At 63.2% G+C, this 17,911-nt stretch overlaps 1 protein-coding gene across 5 annotated transcripts in view; it reads left to right on the plus strand.

Annotated features, from left to right (window-relative positions):
* SHROOM4 (shroom family member 4) overlaps positions 1-17,911 on the plus strand; it is a 64,451-nt gene that overhangs the window by 26,434 nt on the left and 20,106 nt on the right. For 4 of the 5 annotated variants that reach the window (XM_045031512.1, XM_045031514.1, XM_045031511.1 and 1 more), the window contains exons 2-5: positions 2,645-2,796; positions 10,290-10,421; positions 11,959-14,230; positions 16,286-16,347. In XM_045031512.1, the coding sequence (XP_044887447.1) occupies positions 2,645-2,796; positions 10,290-10,421; positions 11,959-14,230; positions 16,286-16,347 (2,618 nt within the window). Of the gene's footprint in view, positions 1-2,644; positions 2,797-6,213; positions 6,495-10,289; positions 10,422-11,958; positions 14,231-16,285; positions 16,348-17,911 lie in introns of those variants that run through there. The other variant, XM_045031515.1, reaches the window with a different exon arrangement.

The following is a 17,911-nucleotide window of genomic DNA, read 5'->3' on the forward strand; positions in this document are numbered from 1 at the left end:
GTGTTGCTGATGGCTGTGGGAGTTCCTACAGCTTCCTCCTCAGCCACTGTTCCTGGCCACAGTTTGAGGGGGGCACTGGGCCTTGGTTCTGATCCAGCACAAAAATCCCCATCCCCTAGAAAGCTGGGTTGAGACCCAAGACCCCCATCGCACCAGCAATCCTCTCTTGAGGCTCATAGCAGGGTGATTTTCCTTAGTGAATGTCACCAGCTAGGCTGTCCTAAGGTGGCCCATCACCATGGCATCTGGCTCCAGAACAGATGGCTGGTATAGGCTGTCCCAGGTAGAGATGGAAGCTTTCTGGCTGTGGCCCCTTCTAGCTCAGTCTCCCTCTGGGCACCTGCACAGGGGAGGCCAGAGATGGTCTTGGTGGGGTGGGCTGTGCCCCTTTAGGAGCTGGGTTGTGAGCCTCGGGCCTCGCCCGGCAGCTGTGTTGTGGCTCCAGGCAGGATGCTGAGGCTCGGCAGCGGCACCCTCCTGAGCTGGCTGGGGTTAATAGCAGACAGCCTGGGAGCTGGTGCTGGGCTGCCATGCCCTGGGGCACGGGTGGGAAGGGGATCTGCTGAGTGACACTCAGTGGAGCCGCATGCTCCTGGCTGGCCATGCTCCCAGAGGAGCACTCAAGAATGGCCTGTCCTGTCAGAGCCAGAGGAGGGGTTCCCCCAAATGGCAGTCTAGTGCCCCATCAGCCAGAGGGAGCCAGCTGCTGCCCCTCCCCCCTGCTTGCTGTGCCCTTTAACCTCTTGTGTGCCAGGTTCAGTGATAGGTTCAAGCCAAATATGACTGGGATTGAGGGAAAACCTAGGGCTGGGGAGGAGGAAACCGGACTCCTTTGCCAGAGGGGGGTGCTGTGGGCGGGGAGGGTGTCCAGCCTAGCCAGTCCATTTAGCTGTGTCTTGGTCTTCTGCTGGCTGTGCAAGGACACATTTCCCCAGTGATACGCTGGCGCCTTTCTTCAGACTAGAATGGGCCTGTTGTGCAGCATGCTAGGAAGGGGTGGGTGTGTGCGCGGACGGTGTGACGTGATGTACCAGGTGTGAGAGATGCACCATTTTGGGCTGGATTCCAGACACGTTCTGTGGACCTGGCTCTCCTGGGTTTCTTTGTTTGAGGGCTGGGTGCTTCTAGCAGCTCCGTGGTGGGGCCTGGCTGGAAGGCTGGCTCAGAGCTTCTGCAGCCGGGGGTCCCTGTCCCCTCCAGCTACCCTTGGGCTGTTGCCTGCCTGCTGCTCAGCTAGGCCCTAGCCTCAGCTGGACGAGACACCTGCTGCCAGACAGCCGGTCTCCATGTGCTGTGTCATGGCGGCATGGGTTGGGGGTCCTGCTGCTGCCTCCACCCCAGGAAATTGTCTTCCCCCATCCCCAGCTTGGATTGGCAAGCAGGTGGGGAGTCAGGGAGAGGAGCTGAATGTCATCGCCGGGATGGGGGAGGAAGAGGAATGTGTTGGGGGGGTGGATTTTGTTGGCGATGGATGGGTAGGGTTGCCAACTTTCTATTTGTAGAAAACCGAACACCCTTGCCCTTCCCTGAGGCCCTTTCCCCACCCCTTCTCTGAGGCCCCCTCCATCCCCCCCCATTGTTCACTCACTCATTTTCACCAGGCTGGGGAAGAGGTGTGGGAGTGGGTGAGGGCTCTGGCTGGGGCCAGGGATGAGGGGGTTGGGGTGCAGGAGGGGTCTCTGGGCTGTGGCCGTGGGGTTTGGAGTGGGAGAGGGGGCTCCAGGCTGGGGCAGGGGGTTGGGGCAATGAGAGGGTGTGACTCTGGCTGGGAGTGTGGGCTCTGAGCTGGGGCCGAGGGGGTTGGAGTGCGGGAGAGGACTCCAGGCTCGAGTTTGGATGCAGGAAGGGGCTCCGGGCAAGGGCAGGGGGTTGGGGTGTGGGAGGGTGTGAGGGGCGTGGGCTCTGGGTGGCGCTGCTAGTCTCAGGCAGCTCCCAGAAAGTGGCCAGCATCTCCCTCTGGCTCCTAGGCAGAGGCACAGCCAGGCAGCAACATGCGCTGCCCCGCCTGCAGGCGCCACCCCTGCAGTTCCTGGCCAATGGGAACTGCAGAGCCAGCGCTCAGGGCAGGGGCAGCGCATGGACCTCCGTGGCCATCCCTATGCCTAGGAGCCAGAGGGAGATGCTGGCCACTTCCCAGGAGCTGCGCGGAGCCGGGCAGGCACCTTGCTTGCCCCGCTGCAGGTGGCCAAACAGACTTTTAATGGATTGGTCAGCAGTGCTGGGAGGCCTTCATGCCCTGACTCCCACAGTGACTTTCCAGCCCCCACAATATATGCACCACCCTGCTCCCTACCTTACAGGGTCCTTGTGGGACATCTCTATGGGCATGGTGTGTTCCAAGCTCTGGACTTGTGGCCCCAGCACCACCACCGTTTGGTGCACCCCCAATCCCATGAGACCTCTGTCTCGCAGTCGCTGGGCCTGGGGCTCCCCTCAAAGGCAGACGGGATGCCGGGGGCGGGGAGGTGTGGTGAGGGCTGGACAGCCAGATGTGTTGAAACAGGTTCCCTGCGTCACTGGCCAGGGTGCTGGGGCATTCCCAGAAAGCAAGGGCCTGGCTGCCCCACACCCCTCTGTGCGCGGGCACGTGTGAGCACAGTGCCCGGCCCATCTGACCATCCGGCTGTCTTGGATCTGTGCCTAGGTTGAAGATGGGGGTAAGGCGGCCCTGTCCCGCAAGATGCGGCCTGGGGACGAGCTGGTGAACATCAATGGCACCCCACTGTACGGCTCCCGGCAGGAGGCGCTCGTCCTCATCAAAGGCTCCTACCGCACGCTGAAGATGATTGTCAGGAGGTAGGAGAGTGAGGCCCTGGCTGGGCTGTCCTCGCCTGGAGAGCGGGTGAATTGTCCTAGAGTCAGCCCCACTGGGGGTCTCCAGGCACTGGGGAGGGCGCCACCCTATGGGCAGAGGGGAGAGCTGCAGGAGAATCCTGTTGGCAGCAGTGTGAGGAGGGGTCTCCCCCGCTCCAGAGGTGCTGGGGGGCAGCGAGGGGCTGAGGTGACTGGGCCACGGGTTGGCATGTCTGGGTGCTGCCAGGCCCTGTCTGGCCCAGTCAAGGGAGAGAACAGAGCAGAGGGGTTTCCCCAGCAGCCTCAGACCCCTGGCACTCGCTACCCAGAGTTAGGGCTAGAGGCTGCATCTGGGGCTGGCTGGGAGCTTATGACCGGTGGGGCTGCCTGGCTCGCTGCCTTTCTGTGCGGGGGAGGGGGGGGGCATGGGACCCTGTCTCCCTTCTCTGCTGGCCCCTGCCAGGCCGCCTCACCCAGGGGTTGGGGAGGAGACGCTCTGAGCGGGGCTGTCCCAGCAGGTGAGGGCAGAGGGTTGAGGGCAGCTGTGGGGTGTGTGTGTGTGTGTGTGTGTGTGTTGGGCTTTCCCCATTCACAGAGGGGCAATGAGATGGGGGACCCCTCCCCTGGGCGTGGAGCCTCCTGGCCCCAGTTTGGTTCTACTGGGCTCCCCACAGCAGGCCCAGGCTCCCCTGCTAGCTGGGGGCAGCTCAGGGACCCTCCACAGCCCTTCCCCCCGCCCCCAGCCTGTGTCTTTGGAGGCACCTGACCCCCAAACCCAGAGAGGGGGAGCAGTGGGGGTTGGACCACCCCTTCCTCCAGCAGTCAGGTGTGTCTGGCTCCTCTCTGCCCTGAGAGCCCCAGGGCTAATCCCCAGCACCACCTTATATCCCGACCCCCGGCGCCCTGCCCTGTTTATCTCCCAACTATTTGGGGTGGGTGAGTCTAGCTGTGGGGGGTCTTACTGTCTTGGGCAAGGGTCCGGGGAGCTGGGCAGAGCTGACAGCAGACCCCCTGCCTGGCCCCCGGGGCGCTGGAAGCAGTGTGAGGACATGGGCAGGAGGCCTGGCTGGAGCCAGGGACCTTTGCCCCCTTGGGCCTCCTGATGCCCCTGCTGGGAGGGAGGCAGCCTTGGCTGAGCTCCAGCAGCAAGCTCTGGTGCATGGGGGCACAGCTGGGTCTCTGCCAGGGCAGCCCCCACAGCTCCCTGCCGGGACACAGTGGGCTCTGGGCTGTGCAGCCCCAGGGAGCCCTAAAGCCTTTTTACTGTGATGCCAGATACCCAGATGATGGGCCCTGGAAGAGGCTGGGCTGGGTGTGGATTCCTGTGTGCCGGAGACCCAGGAAAGGCCCCTGTTCCTGGCTGTAGGGGGCCCTGGCTCAGTAGGGAACCCGCCCTCCTCCCACCCGCTCCAGGCGGGGACTTGTGGGGACGTGGGCCCTGCTGTCCTGTGGTGCTCCTGGCCTGAGCTGCTGCTGCCCTCTGGTGGCTGGAATGTGTCTGTTTTCTGCTGGTGAGAAGTGCCTGGACTCAGGGCATGGGGCGGGGAGACAGCACCAGGGCCACCCAGAGGATTTAGGGGGCCTGGGGAAAAGCAGTTTTGGGGGCCCCTTCCATAAAGTAAAGTTGCAGTACTATAGACTACTATATTCTTGTGGGGGCCCCTGTGAGGCCTGGGGCAAATTGCCCCACTTGCCCCCCCACCCCCCCCGGGCAGCCCTGGACAGCACAGCCTGTTGGCCCCAGAGCCCTGGCGGTGTCTGGGATGGCTCCATGCTGAGCCCCAGACCCTCTCCAGGGGGGTTATGCCCTGGCACTCCCAGGAGGGGCTGTCTTCCCTGGGGCTGGCACCGAATCTCTGGCCCAATAGCCACCTCCATCCAGAGCCTTTCCTGTGCATTGCGGCAGCCAGGCTACTTGCTTGGGGAGAGGAGCCCCTGGACTTGGGGCAGCCCATTGGCTTCTCCTGCCAGGGCCAGGACAGCTTGGATCCCCATTCCCCAGCACTCAAACGCAGGCAGGGAGGTGGCTGCAGAGATGTGACACTGGCTGGGAGGGGATGCCCCAGGGGACCCAAGCTCTCTGAGCACGGTGCCCCCCTCCAGAAGGTCTCCCCGATGAGCCCAGATCAGCCCGCAGAACTTGGCGCTCGCTGCAGCTGTGGGGCCACTTGGTGCCAGCGACATGGGCCGGGGGCTGTGCCCCGGAGTATCACATGGGGCCAGGAGATTGGGGGAGGATGAAATGACCCTGGCCCCAAGCTCTGAGCTGAACTGGCTTTTAAGGCTTTGGCCATGTGTTTCCTGCCCGCAGCCCCCAGCCAGGGCTCCCCTAACCCACCTGGCCCTTCCCAGAGCCGAGGTTGCAGGGCTGCCCATTCATAGAATCATAGAAGATTAGGGTTGGAAGGGGCCTCAGGAGGTCATCTAGTCCAACCCCCTGCTCAAAGCAGGACCAATCCCCAGACAGATTTTTACCCCAGATCCCTAAATGGCCCCCTCAAGGATTGAACTCACAACCGCGGGTTTAGCAGGCCAATGCTCAAACCACTGAGCTATCCCTCCTCCCCTTGATCTCTTCCCATCTCCACCCCCCTGTGACCTCCCTCTTCGTGGGCTCTTCCCACGGCTTCCTGTGCAAGGGTGAGGGCCGGTGGTGGTGGGGGGGGGCGGCCAAGCCCAGCTGCTTAGGGCAGGGAAGCGGCTGCAGCTGTTGTGGTTTGTTTTGTTGCAATCAGCACTAGCTGTGGAGCGAGCCCCTGGACGGATCCCACAGGCTCCCTGACTCTGCCCAGCCCTGGCTGGGGTCTGCCCAGGACAGGGAGCTGGGTGCACCCCAACGTCAGGGCCTGGACGGCCTGGCTGGCCGGGAGGTGACCTGGCTTCTTCATGCTGCCACATGGGGCAGCCGTGGCCCTTTGCGAATGGCTGCGGGAGACTTGGCAAAGGCACCCCTGGGCATGCCAGCTGGAGACCCCTTCTCTAGCCCTGCGGCCCTTGGCATTGTGGGAAGCAGCTACCAGGGGGAGGAGGGGAGCACTAAGGCCAGGCATAGGCCCTGCTCTCCCCTGCAACTGGAAACGCTCCCTGATCCCCAGGACAGCCCGCGGGTGCAGGGGTCGTCACCCTTCCTCCGGGGTGCCAATGATGCTCGGGATCTGAGTCCCTCGCGAGGGGCAGGGCAGGGCTGACTCAGTGTGCCCAATGGGGCCCTGCTGTCCCATTTCCTCCCTGTGACTGCTCATGGAGCCAGGAAGCTCTGGGATGCTCTCCAGCCCCAGCCAGCTCCCTCCCTGTTTTCTCTCCCATGTGGCAGCAAATTCCTTGCTGTCCGGAGCTTATCTCCCCTGAACATCGCTTCCTCACTCCCTTCCTGGCTGCTGCGGGCGCCTGGGAGCAGGTAGACGATTGGCTGCTGGGCCTGGGGGTGGGGCTCTCAGGGCCAGCAAAGACTCTGGGAGAGCACTGGGATCGGGGTCGGCAGCCACGGTGCTAGCAGAGGCTGCCCAGTGTGGTGCAGCCAGCAAGTGAGGGCACCATCTCTGCAGTCTGACGTGGCACCCAGGCTCGTGGCTCCACAGCACGGGGGACTTGGGCTGTGCTTCTATGGGAGGCGTTAGGGGCAGCAGGTCGGCCACGAGGGACGCAACGCTCTAGTCTTTGGGGTCGCCCAGCCCAGATCTCTCTGGAATCCCCCATCCATGGTGAGTACGGGGCCTTAGGCTGGTGGGGCTCCACTGGCTCCTGGCACTGACAGCCCATCTCTGGGAAGCAGCCTGGTTTGCCCTGGAGGGAGCCAGGCCCAGTGGGACAATGGGAAGGATGGATGCCCTGCTCCATGGCTTGTGCCTTGTTGAAGGTGGCAACTTCTGCCAGGAGATGTGGGGCACAGCTTGGGCTCCCCAGCACCTGCAGTGCCGCTGCCCCTGCCAGAGCAGAGCATGCCATCCATTTGCCCCTCCGTCCCCAGCACTGCTCATCCTGCGGGGTTCAGACACCTCTTCTCTGGGGCCCTGCATAGCACCTGCCCCCTCTCCCACTGGAGTGTGCCTGAATCCTGACAGAACGTCTGCCTCCTGTGACTCCCACGCTGAGCACACAGCTCTGCCAGTGCCCCTCACTCCTGACCTGCAGCCCGCTGCTGTCCCAGCCCTGGGCTCCTCTCTACACAGCTCTGCTGGTGCCCTTCAGTCCCAACCCATAGCCCCTGCTCTCCCAGGCCCCTGTCAGAGCCCAGGCCCCCTCTCCACCCCCCACCCCCCCTCTGTCCCAGTCCTGCCTCCCACAACACAGAAGCAGCTGGTCTTGCCCAGTCGTGGGACAGCTTTGTGATGTAGCCAAGTTCCTGAGGTTCCTAAGGCTTTTGAAGTCCATTTCACTCGATGCCAGTTCGGGTGAAGTCAGGGTCTCCCAAAAAGTGGCACATTTCCCTGCAATGCGCCCCGTCCCTTCAGGCCTGGCAGGGGGCTTGTGGCTCCCCCATGGCCAGCTGCTGCAGTCATCTCTGTCTCCCCTCACACTCAGGGTGCAGCCTGCAGGGCTCAGCAAGACCCCTTATGATTGTGGTGCCGCCCTCGACTGGGCATCTCAGCCTTATCCCCTGAGGGCTGCAGCTGGATGAGGGGCTGCCCTCACATATCAGACCAAAGGCAACGTATGGGGCACGCAGCTGCTTGGAGATGCTTAGACTGGGCGGCTACTCCTGGGGGAGCTAGGGGCTCGGGGACAGCACTGGGGCTCCAGGCCAGGTCCCAGCAGGGGTTGTGCTCAGTGCCAGCTAACGGTGCTGGTGCAGGGCTCTGCAGGGACGGGTCAGGGCTGTTCGGGTCTGAGCCCCCAGCTCCTGTGCCATGGCACCATGTGGTCTGGCACAGTTTCCTGTGCCCATCCCTCGCTGAGCTGGGCTCCTGCTGCTGGGCTGGGCTGCCACAGAATGGCAGGCTACAGCTAAGCCCTGCAGGTATGGTGGCCCTGCTCCCCCAGAGCCAGGGCTGACCTCAGTGTGGTGCTGAGGGGCGCTGTGCTGCTGAAGCATCATCTTCCAGAGGAGCCATAAAACCTGGGTTCCTGCCCACCTGCGGTCACTAAGGTCCCGGAGCACTTTAATGCCCTGACTTGTCCGTAACCCTGGTGTCCTGGCCACATCCTGGCACTGGAGCTAGCTTCTGTTAGGACAGGCCATGGTGCAAGGAGTCGTGTCTGAGTGGGTGTTGCTGCAACCCTTGCAGAAGGGGCTCCGAGTGCTGGGGAGCGGCCAGTGTCAGGTCGTGGAGCCAGGGGACTGCTGGATCAGGGCACTGTGAGTTCTCAGGGGCAGGGATGGGGTGAATCCCACACCCAGACAGGGCCCCAGGCCTGACTGGGGTCTCTGCACTGCTGGTGGAGTTGGGCCCCTGTTGCGCTGGGCATTGCCCCAAGGATCTCACCATCCGAGAGGCCTAGGGGAACCGAGGATGCATTGGCTCTCACTGCATCTGACTAGTCTCCTGGGGCCACGACACCCCAACTCTCCCTCTAGAGAACTGGGATCACATGGTACAACTGAGCCTGCCCTCTGAGTTTCCTGGGAGTGATTCTGACCCCCCACATGGGATGCCTGCCCGGGGGCATGTATCTCCCCGTAGGAGCGGGCAACTGTGCAGCCCTGCTGTGCTGGCCTGGCACCAAGCCTGTGGAGCCCATAAATCCTGGCGTTATTGCCGCGCTATCAGCGTGCAGTCCCTGACCCCCACACAACAGCTTCCTCTGCACTTGTCGCTGGGGCACTGCCTGCATATCGGGGACTCCAGGATTGGGGTCCCAAATCCCTCGCCCCTGAGAGCAGGAGGATGGCTCTGCAGAGCCCACTTCTTCCCTGAGGGGCCAGGCTGCCCCTGGCGTGAAGCCATTCTCCCCCCCGGCTGCTCTCTCCAGCAGCACTGCGCAGCCCTGTGCTGGGAACCTGGCTGGTTCCACTCCCAGCCCTGTCCCTCTGGTGTCTGTTTCCCCTCACTCTGGTTCATTGCAGTCGCACCCTGCTGGACCCTGGTTTCTGTTCAGTCCAGCCTGGGCCGTGGGGCTTGTGCTGAGCCAGGGTGTGACGCTGCCGTGTAGGGCTCTGAGCCAATTCAGCCAGTGCATAGTTCATGCTGACTCCGCTGCCGCCTGCCAACCTGACTCCTTCCCTCCATGCTACTTCATTCCCCAGCTGCTGGGACACTCAAGCTAGGGCAGCGGTAACGTGCCATCACAGGGAATCCCTTGGCCTGGCTCTGGGAGCCTGGGGTCGAGTCCCATCATTGGCCTGTGAGTGCGATGCAGGACCCTGTACGGGTGGTGGGGAGCCTGTGTGTGCAGCCAGGCCCAGCTAAAATGCCCGTTTGCTCTGTGGGGGCAGGGTGCTGCCAGTCTGGGTGCTCTTGGGGGTGACAGTTTGGCTACCTACCCTGGTAGCCCAGGGGCAGTCAGAGGGCTCCCAGTCTCTCCATGGGATCGTCCAAGGCTGTGAATTACTGGGGGTGGGGGGAGGGAGGGCTTGCCTGAGTTCTGCCCCACTCCATCCAGACGGAGCCAGCAGCAGAGCCAGGCCTGGGCTAGTGCTATGGGGCTGGGATCTTTATTTAGGGCCCTGCCCTGGCTTCCTGGCATGAGCCAAACTTTCCAAGTTGTCCTACGTAGGATGCCCATAGAGGGTGGGGGTGGGGCTGCCTGGCTAATCCCCAGCACTCAGCCAGTGTGAGTCAGGCCCCCAGAAATCTATAGACTGGCTTAAAACTCAGGCGTTAGACCTGAAGCTGGTTCCTCCATCTCCTGGTGTTTGAGCCCGGTGGGGCCCCTTAACCAGCTCTTCTCCCCAGCCACCAGGGCTAGAAACCTGCTTTTTAAAAATCCCACACTGATGGCCGAGCATAATCCCATGACTCTGGGAGCTGGGGCTTGAGGATAGCCCAGGCTTTGGGGTACTGTGCTGGAAAGGGAGGGTGCAGTGCATGGGGAGGGTGGGGACTGAAATCCTCATCAGCCAAAGTGTGTGGGTGTGAGCATTTAGCCCCATAGCGCTGGACCCTCCTCTGCCTATTGGAATGTCATGGGGGGAAGGGGTCCCCGCATTGCTTCAGTCGGTGGGGGGGCGGATCCCTGCTCCCTGCCCCCGCTGGCAGAGAGGCAGGAGTGGGGAGTGCCGTGAGGGGCAGCCCAGAGAAAGGGCTTCCATGCCCTCTGTGGCTTCATCCTCCTGGTGGAAGGCAGCTGCTCCCCACCCCTGAGTGTCAGCAGCTCCCAGCCCTTCGCTCAGAGGAGCGTGAGATGCCATTCTCTGGGCTGGGCAGGCATGGCCGTGGGGGAGATGGCCCCCAAAGACCCCAGTGAGCTAATGGGGAACTCCTCCGGGATGTCCCCTCTGTCCTGCTAAGGAAGCCTCCCTGCGGGGGATGGGACGGGAAGCTCTCCAGGAAGTGAGCTCAGCCCAGTGCCTCAGCCTGGTTTCCTCTCCATTCTCGGCTCTGTGCTGCTCTTGGCAGGAGGAACGTGCCCGTCATCAGGCCCCACTCTTGGCACCTGGCCAAGCTCTCCGAGGTCCGGACCGAGGCTGCCACCATGCACTGTCCCTCTGATGCCTTCAGCTTGTCCTGGCACTCAGGATGTGACTCCAGGTGAGTCCCACAGCAGCTGGGGTGTAGCTCTGCCTGGACTCGCTGCCCTGGGGCACCCGAGAGCCTGGGCAGGTGCCTGGCTCTAAAATGCCCCCTTCCTGGAGCAACCCAGCCCCGATCTAGTTGCTCCCCAACCTTGGAACCCCTGCATTGGGCCGCCTCTGGGCCTCCAGTGCCGGGCCGGGGCCCAGCAATGGCCACTTGGTTGTCAGCCAGGCATTGGTGGCCCTGGGTTGACTGAGGCTGATTTTGGGCCTGGGTTCATTTGTCTTCCCTGTTGGACTGCAGAGGGCAGAGTTAAGGCCAGCCATGCTCCCCAGAGCTGCCCAAGTGCAGTTCCCTTAGATCTGAGCTTTGCTCTCACCCTGGCCCTTGGGATAATGTAACCCGCCTGTCACCGTGTCTTTAGCCCTTCAGTTCCCTGGCTGATCTCTGCCTTAGCGTTCTCTGTGCCTCGGCTGTGGGGAAAGCAGCCTTGTCCTGTTGGGACATGGAGGGCTTGGACCAGAGGGCCACATGGCCCCTCTGACGTGCCGTTGCTGGCTCTCCAGAGTGCACTTTATCCCAGCACGAGTGCATGTCTCACCCTGGAATTTTCCGCCTTGGGCTGGGTTGTCTCCAAGCCCAGCACGTTCTTCCCTTTGCTGGCTCGACTGGCTGCTGCCCTGTCTCCCACTGGGGCACTGCCGCAGGGCCCCCTCAGCCTGTTCCGATGGGAGGAGCTGCCCTGCTCCGTGGCTGAGTCTTCCTTTCTTCCCTGGGGATGGTTTCCCTTTTTTTCCAGCTTTGGTTTGTTCTGCCGAGCTCCAATTCCTGAGCAGGAAGGGTGGCGGGCCAGAGCTGGCTGCACTGTGAGCATGGAGCTAACAAATTCCAGTCCTCTTGGACAAGTGAGGGGCTGCGAATGCCGGATTGTCCCCAGTCCCAGAGGACAGGCGAGAACACACTGCAGGCCCAACGGGCTCCCCCCACCCCCCGGCCAAATCCTGCCCTTGCTTACATGTGGTCATTCTGGCCGCAACACCCCCCCGACCCCATCACCTCGGAATAGGAACTAGCATCCTGGGACTGGGCAAAGGGGCAGTGAGACGAGTGGAGCTGGGATCGACAGCTCACCTCTCTGGGGAGCATCACCTGGCTCTGCCCACCACTGAATCCACCGGACAGGGAGATTCCCTGATGCACTCAGCCCCTGCCCAGGGGACTAACTGTCCCCAGCGGGGGCAGGCGGGAGGCCCCAGCCCTTATTGCACTAGCTTCTTGCCCCGCTGCTGCCTGGGTCCCTAGGGCAATGCCCACAGGGGAGCAATTCCTTCCTGACCATAGCAGAGGAGCTGCCCAGGAGCTTGCCAGTGTTGTGTGAGCTTGCAGAGCTGGGGTGTTTGAGGGGTGCACTGGGCCAAGGAGCATCTGGTCTGTACCTGGCCTGTGAATGGCACCGCACGACACAAGCTGGGTTGGTTCTGCCCATGGCGCTGGGGCGGGGGCGGGAGGGTGTTTTCCCGGTGCTGCTCACACTTGGTGTCTCTCTCTCCAGTGACCTGTCCCTGCAGTGGGCCCAGCTGTCTCGCCATTGCAGCACGGAGAAGAGCAGTTCCATCGGAAGCATGGAGAGCCTGGACCCACCCGGCCAGACCTACTATGAGGGCAGCCTCTCGCCTGTGGACCAGAGCATGTACCAGAACAAGCGGGACTCTGCCTATAGCTCCTTCTCGGCCAGCTCCAACGCTTCGGACTATGCCCTGTCCCTGTGCCCTGAGGAGACCTCCTCCACAGACTCCATCCTCCAGGGCCTGGGCCCCAGCCGAGCCCATGAGGGGCGCTACCTGCAGACGGGTAGCGAGGGGGCAGATGTCTCCCACCAGCTGTGTGGGCACCTGGCACCCAATTCCAGGCCCTCCTCATGTCCCCACGAAAGCAACCTGTCGGGCTCCACCAAATCAGGCGCCCCTCCCCAGCCCCCCGTTAGGAGGGACAGCCTCCGGGCCTCCAACCCCCAGCCGGCTGGCACTGAGCGACGCCGGGCCTCTGCCCCCGCTGATGCCCTGTACTTTCCAGGCAGATGGACCTCGGACACCTCGCTGTGCCTGCGAGACAAGGAGCCTGAGGGGGTGGGAGGCCACCCGAAGGAGCACCTGTCTGCCGACCAGTACTACATGCTGAGCTCCCACCTGGACAGACGCCAGCCCAGCATGGAGCCGCTGTTAGGGGAGAGCACAGACCATCCCCAGGGGGCTGCCCAGGGGCAGTGCCAGGACAACAGTGCCCACGAAGGACAGCCAGGCACCAACGTTGACCCGCTCCAGTCTCCTCGGAAGGGGCACCGGCACAGTGCCCCTGAGCAGCTGCTTGCATCCCAGCTGCTCTCTCTGAATGTAGCCACGGGCAGCAGCCGCTGGGACACCCAGCTGCAGGACAGGCACCAATGGACTGTGAACCCGCTGCACTTGGAGCAGCCAGGACTCGGCCAGCAGACAGAGGATGCCAAAGAGCAGCCATGCGGGGATCCGGCCACGGGCACAGACTGTGCTGATGACCATGCCACACAAGCACAGCACTCCCCTGGCCAGGCCCAGGACTCCTGCCATAGCCAGGAGCCGTACAGGTGTTACCCAGAGCTGGAGAGATCCTGTAGCACCTCCAGCAAGTCAGCCATGCCACCACAGCCTGCCAGCCTGACCCCCGCATGCAGCTCCAAGGCACTGGTGGAGGAGGGAAAGGAGTCCGGGCAGAGCAGGCCGAGTGCCAGGAAATCGGGCCCTTCCCATCAGCGATCAGCCCAGCTGCGGCGCCGGAGTGAGCGCTTCGCTACCAACCTGCGCAATGAGATCCAGAGGAGGAAGGCCCAGCTGCAGAAGAGCAAGGGCTCTGTGGCTCTGCTGTGTGGGGAAGAGCCAGTGGAGGAGACGGACGAGCCGTGCGAGAGCCACCCCAATCCCTCAGCCCCGCCACAGGGCAGGCTGCCTAGCTCAGGGGACAGGAGCTCTGTCAGCATGGCACAAGCTAGAGCCAAGTGCCTGAGCCCCACACCAGGCACGGCGCCTGCTGGGGAACATGGCAGGAGCCCCGGCCGCCCAGCCAACAGGAGCGCCCCCACCCCTCAGCCTGCACGGAAAGGCCCCAGCACCCCTGCCCCCGACAAGGAGAAGCAAAGGGCTCCGGGGACTGGGGGCCGGTGGCGGTGGTCTCCAGAGCACAAGCTGCAGCGGGCCCTGAGCCCTGGGGAGGCGTATGCCAAGGGGCCAGAGGCGCCCGCCTCCCCGCTGCGCCTGGCAGAGGATGCCGTCCTGCTGCCCTTTGCTGACCGGAGAAAGTTCTTTGAGGAGACCAGCAGATGCGTGGCGCACCTCCCGGCCCGGCACAGCAAGCCCCCCAGCTTTCGGCCAAAGGCAGCCGAGTCGCACGCCTTTCAGTCACTGGGCACTGAGTGTCGGGAGCTGCGGCGCTGTTCCGTGGACCAGTCCTACCCGCCCCTGTCACCGGGGCGGCAGAATCTCCCCACCTATGCCGAGTGCTGCCTGGAGCCACCTGTGTGCTACGCTGGCCTCCCGCGACATGGCGAGTTCGAGTACCTGCGGCCCTTTGCCCGGGCCTGTGCCGGGACGGCCCCGGTGCTCCACGAGTCCTGCCTCTACTGCTCTGGCAACATGTGCCCCGCACTGCTGCAGAGGAACATGCAGTCCAGCCATCATGGCTACCGCTGCCACCCACATCCCTGGGTGCCGCGGTGTTCCGACTGCTGCTGTTCTGTTCCCCACAAGGCCCTGGAGGAGACCGAGCCCTGGCCTGGGAGGAAGGCGTTCTTGCCGGTAAGAGATCCTCCCTGTAAGCTGCCCCCGGTGCCATGTGGGCAGGCCCCGTGGCTGAGCCTGGCCCGGCTGAGTAACAACTTGTGAAGAGGTGCGGGGGGAGGCTGTCAGAGGGATCTGTCTGTCTATCTGTCCCTGGGGATGGAGAGCCAACCCTGCTTAAACACCAGGAGCTGCTGCCTCCTTCAGCCTGCCTCACCCTGAGCCCTTTGCCTCATGCAGGCCACTGGCACCAGGAGGCACCAGTCCCCTCCCAGGCTGTTCGAAGCTGTGGGGGGGGAGGGGGTGTCAGAGCAGGGTGTGTGGGGAGCAGGGCGGGGGGCAGAGTTCCTGGGAGGTGGCAGGGAACAGGGTAAATTGTGTATTGCGTGGCTGCATTGGATCCCCAGTGGTTCCCCAGCTCAGGGAAGGGGTTCTGCCTGTGGCTCTGTATGTCTGTTTGGCATATGCCTGGTGTGAGTGGGAGGAATCATGTACCCCTTGCCTGAGACCTGCCCACCTCTGCCAGGACAGCGACTGGCATCCCCTGCCATCTGTATTGAACTCAACCTTCTCCAGAAACGTGCCACGGGTACCCCCTTGCACCCCGCCACACATGCCCCTGCCAGGCCTGGAGCAGCCAGCTGATGTCCCTCTGGCACCCCTCAGTGCTGCTCCTACACTGGTGGAGATGGGAGGGTGAGGAGTCAGGCTCCTGGCCAGCAGAGTGCTAGTTGCGGGCCAGGGAAGCGGGAGCCTGGGAAGGGCAGTGGTGGGTCTGAGCCAGGGCAGGATGGAGCTTTGTCTCTCCTGGCCTGGGGGCACAGCTGGGGAGCATTAGCCAGGGTTTACTCACAAACAGTGACACTGTGCCCATCAGCTCTTCCTCCTCCCACCCTGCCATGTGTCCCCATGCCATTGGGGTGGCATGAGCAGGGGGGAGGGCTGTACAGCAGCCCATGTAGCCGCTGGGCACCTTGGCGTTGCTGGCTGGCAGAGCCGGCTGGAGAACGAGACTCCGGCACATGAAGCATTGTGGTTGGTGTTTATTTCCGTTAAACCCAGTGCTGGCTGCAAACCAGAGCCTGAGAGAGCCGCAGCCTGGCCTCAGGACGCTCACCGGCGGGGACCCACGTTCAAGGATGCCTGATTCAGAGCAGCCACTTGAACCCAGGTTTCCCACATCCCAGGTGGGTGCCCCACCCACCGCGCTGCTGGCTGTTCTGGCCTCTCCCAAATTCCATCCTGGACCCCCAGAGAGTTTCTGCAGGATGTTTTTGTTTGTTTGGCTAATATGCCTTTTCTGCCCCACTACCCCCCCCCACCCCTCTGCCACCCAAAATAGTAGCGAAAAATAGTCTCATCCCCATGTGCGCACCAGCTGGCACCATCCCGCCAGTGGCCTGTTCGTGGCCAAGCCCAGCTGTGTCACACGTCCCTCCTGGGGACGTCACACTCTCCTGTCAGTGCAGGCTGCTGGCAGCGGCAGGGCATTGGCGTTCCTCGGCCGGGGGTGACTGGAGAAGAGAGGGATGGGGGGGTGTCGTTTCCTGGCAGGGCCTCAGACCCCAAGGGGGTGGGTGCCCTGAGGGCTGGGTTGAGGCCCTGGTGCCCGCCCAGCTCTCCCGCTCGCACCCTCCTGCTCGCGCCCTGCCCAGCTCCGTACCTGTCAGGCTCTGACAGGACCTGCCCGGCCTGCCGCACTTTGACGGCTGGACCTGCCTGTGTGAGCCAGCGCGAGCCCCGAAGCTCCACTGCCCCGGGAGCCTTCTCCAGTGCAGTCCCTCTGCCGCAGCTAGGAACCAGCCCTGCAGCCCAGCCCCACAGCAGGAGGGCAAACAGGCTCAGCAGGTTTGTGGCTCTCCGGGGGCGGGTGCTAAGCTGGCTGCCAGGAGGATGCGTTTCCTTGCTGAGATTCTGCTGTGGCCATGGGGCTGTGAGCAGAAAAGAGCCCCTGACCTGCCCCCGTCCTGCTCCTGGGATGTGAGGGGACGGAAGGGGTGGGGCTAGAGAGCACCAGTGGGCGGGGTGGGCGGCTCATCCTGGCCATCTCACTCCTCTGATTCTTGTTTGCAGGAATTTCCTCTGGAGGAGTGGGAGCCTGGGGTGATAAACAGGAAGGGCAGCCAGTCAGTGAGGTAAGGGCCGTGGCGGGGGGTGGGGGGGGGGGAGGGACGGGGGGAGGAGGAGCCTACTTGGCTTTGATATGGGGACGGGGTGGGCGAGATCACCGATAAAATGGCTGGTCAGCCAGCGAAGGGGGCAGAGGCTGTCTGGATCTCATGGAGAGCCCTGTGCACCCCAGATGGGGTCCCCAGCACTCAGCTCACACAGACTCTTTGCTGGGATGCTGCCACTTCCAGGTGGTGGCCTGGTGGCTCGGGTGGGGCCATGGTCCTGCCCTGCAATACCTGCTCAGTTGGGCTATGTGGGGCGGCTGCTCCCATCACTCAGCCCAGGCTCCTACCTGCTCCCCCCTCCGGGGTGCTGCTGCTGGGGGAGAGGTGTCCCTCCTGGCCAGCAGGGATCAGCTGTGGTGGTTCAAGGCTTTGAAGGTGGACAAGGGCATGAGAGCCCTGAGAAAGAAGCCCCAGAAAGTGCTGGGCTCCTGAGTTAGCAGCCCGGGCAGGAGAAGAGGCAGTGGGTACCATGTGCTGCAGGCAGTGGTGGGGGCTGCACAAGAGGTGGGGGTATCTCCCAGCATGTTTTAGCTGTGCTGGAGCAGGGTCCATCCCCTGTGGCCCTGGTGTCAGGGCCCCCGCAGTGGGGAGCAGGTCAAGCCGAGCCTGGTGTGGAAGGGACATAGTCTGAGTGCAGGCTGGGGGGCCAGGCCAGGAGCAGCAGCCCATGCTAGTGCCATGTTGTAGGAGCAGGTTGAACTCAGGTCATTGAGTTGCACCAGGCTGGAGCCAAGTGAGTCGGCCAAAGCAGGGTCAGTGGAGCTGAGGCTGGGCGAGAGGGCCGGAGCGGAGCAGGGACCAGGGACATGGAACAGGGCTGGGCCAGGAACCGGGAGCTAGGCAAGGGACCAGGAGTGCACAGCAGGGTTTGTTAGCAGCAGCAAGCCAGGGATCCACTCAGCTGCACTGACAGCCTCAAGGTGTTTTTTCTTAAGCAGCGTGCCTGGGCCAATCCAGAGCACAGGAGGCTCCAGCAGCCAGCGCCTCCCTGCACAGGCAGCCAGTGGGGCTTGCACTGTGGGGCTCAGAGGAAGCTTTTTCCTGCTTTGCCGGAGCTGTGAGGTGGCAGGGTGGACACTGCAGCAGACCTGGCTTCCAGGCCCATAGATCCTCCCTGGATCTCCAGCCGGCCCGTGGCAGTGACGGTGCCCAGGGAGTTGCTCTGCATGCGGTGCTACGAGCCAGGGCACAGGGTTGGCACCTGGGTCGTGCTGCTGCCTCTCGCATGAACCCAACAACAAAGCTCTGGGCACATGGCCAGAGAAACCTGCAGCCTCGCTGCCAACTCCAAAAGGCCTTTTTTAACCCCTGGCCCAGCTGTTAGCCCCGAGGAGCCAGGAGGAGTCCATGTCCCCGTCCACACACATTCACAATCCATAGGATCACCGGAGTCTAACTAGGGCCTCTCCGTTTCAGTGTCTGGGACAGGCAGGCAGCCGGTTGTTGGGGCTTCCCAGGGTGCTGCTGCTGCAAGAGGCCTTGGGTTTCTGTCGCCAGGATTCCCTGCCAGGATAGCTGTTCA

Source organism: Mauremys mutica, chromosome 9 (genome assembly GCF_020497125.1).
Source record: "Mauremys mutica isolate MM-2020 ecotype Southern chromosome 9, ASM2049712v1, whole genome shotgun sequence".
NCBI lineage: Eukaryota > Metazoa > Chordata > Testudines > Geoemydidae > Mauremys > Mauremys mutica.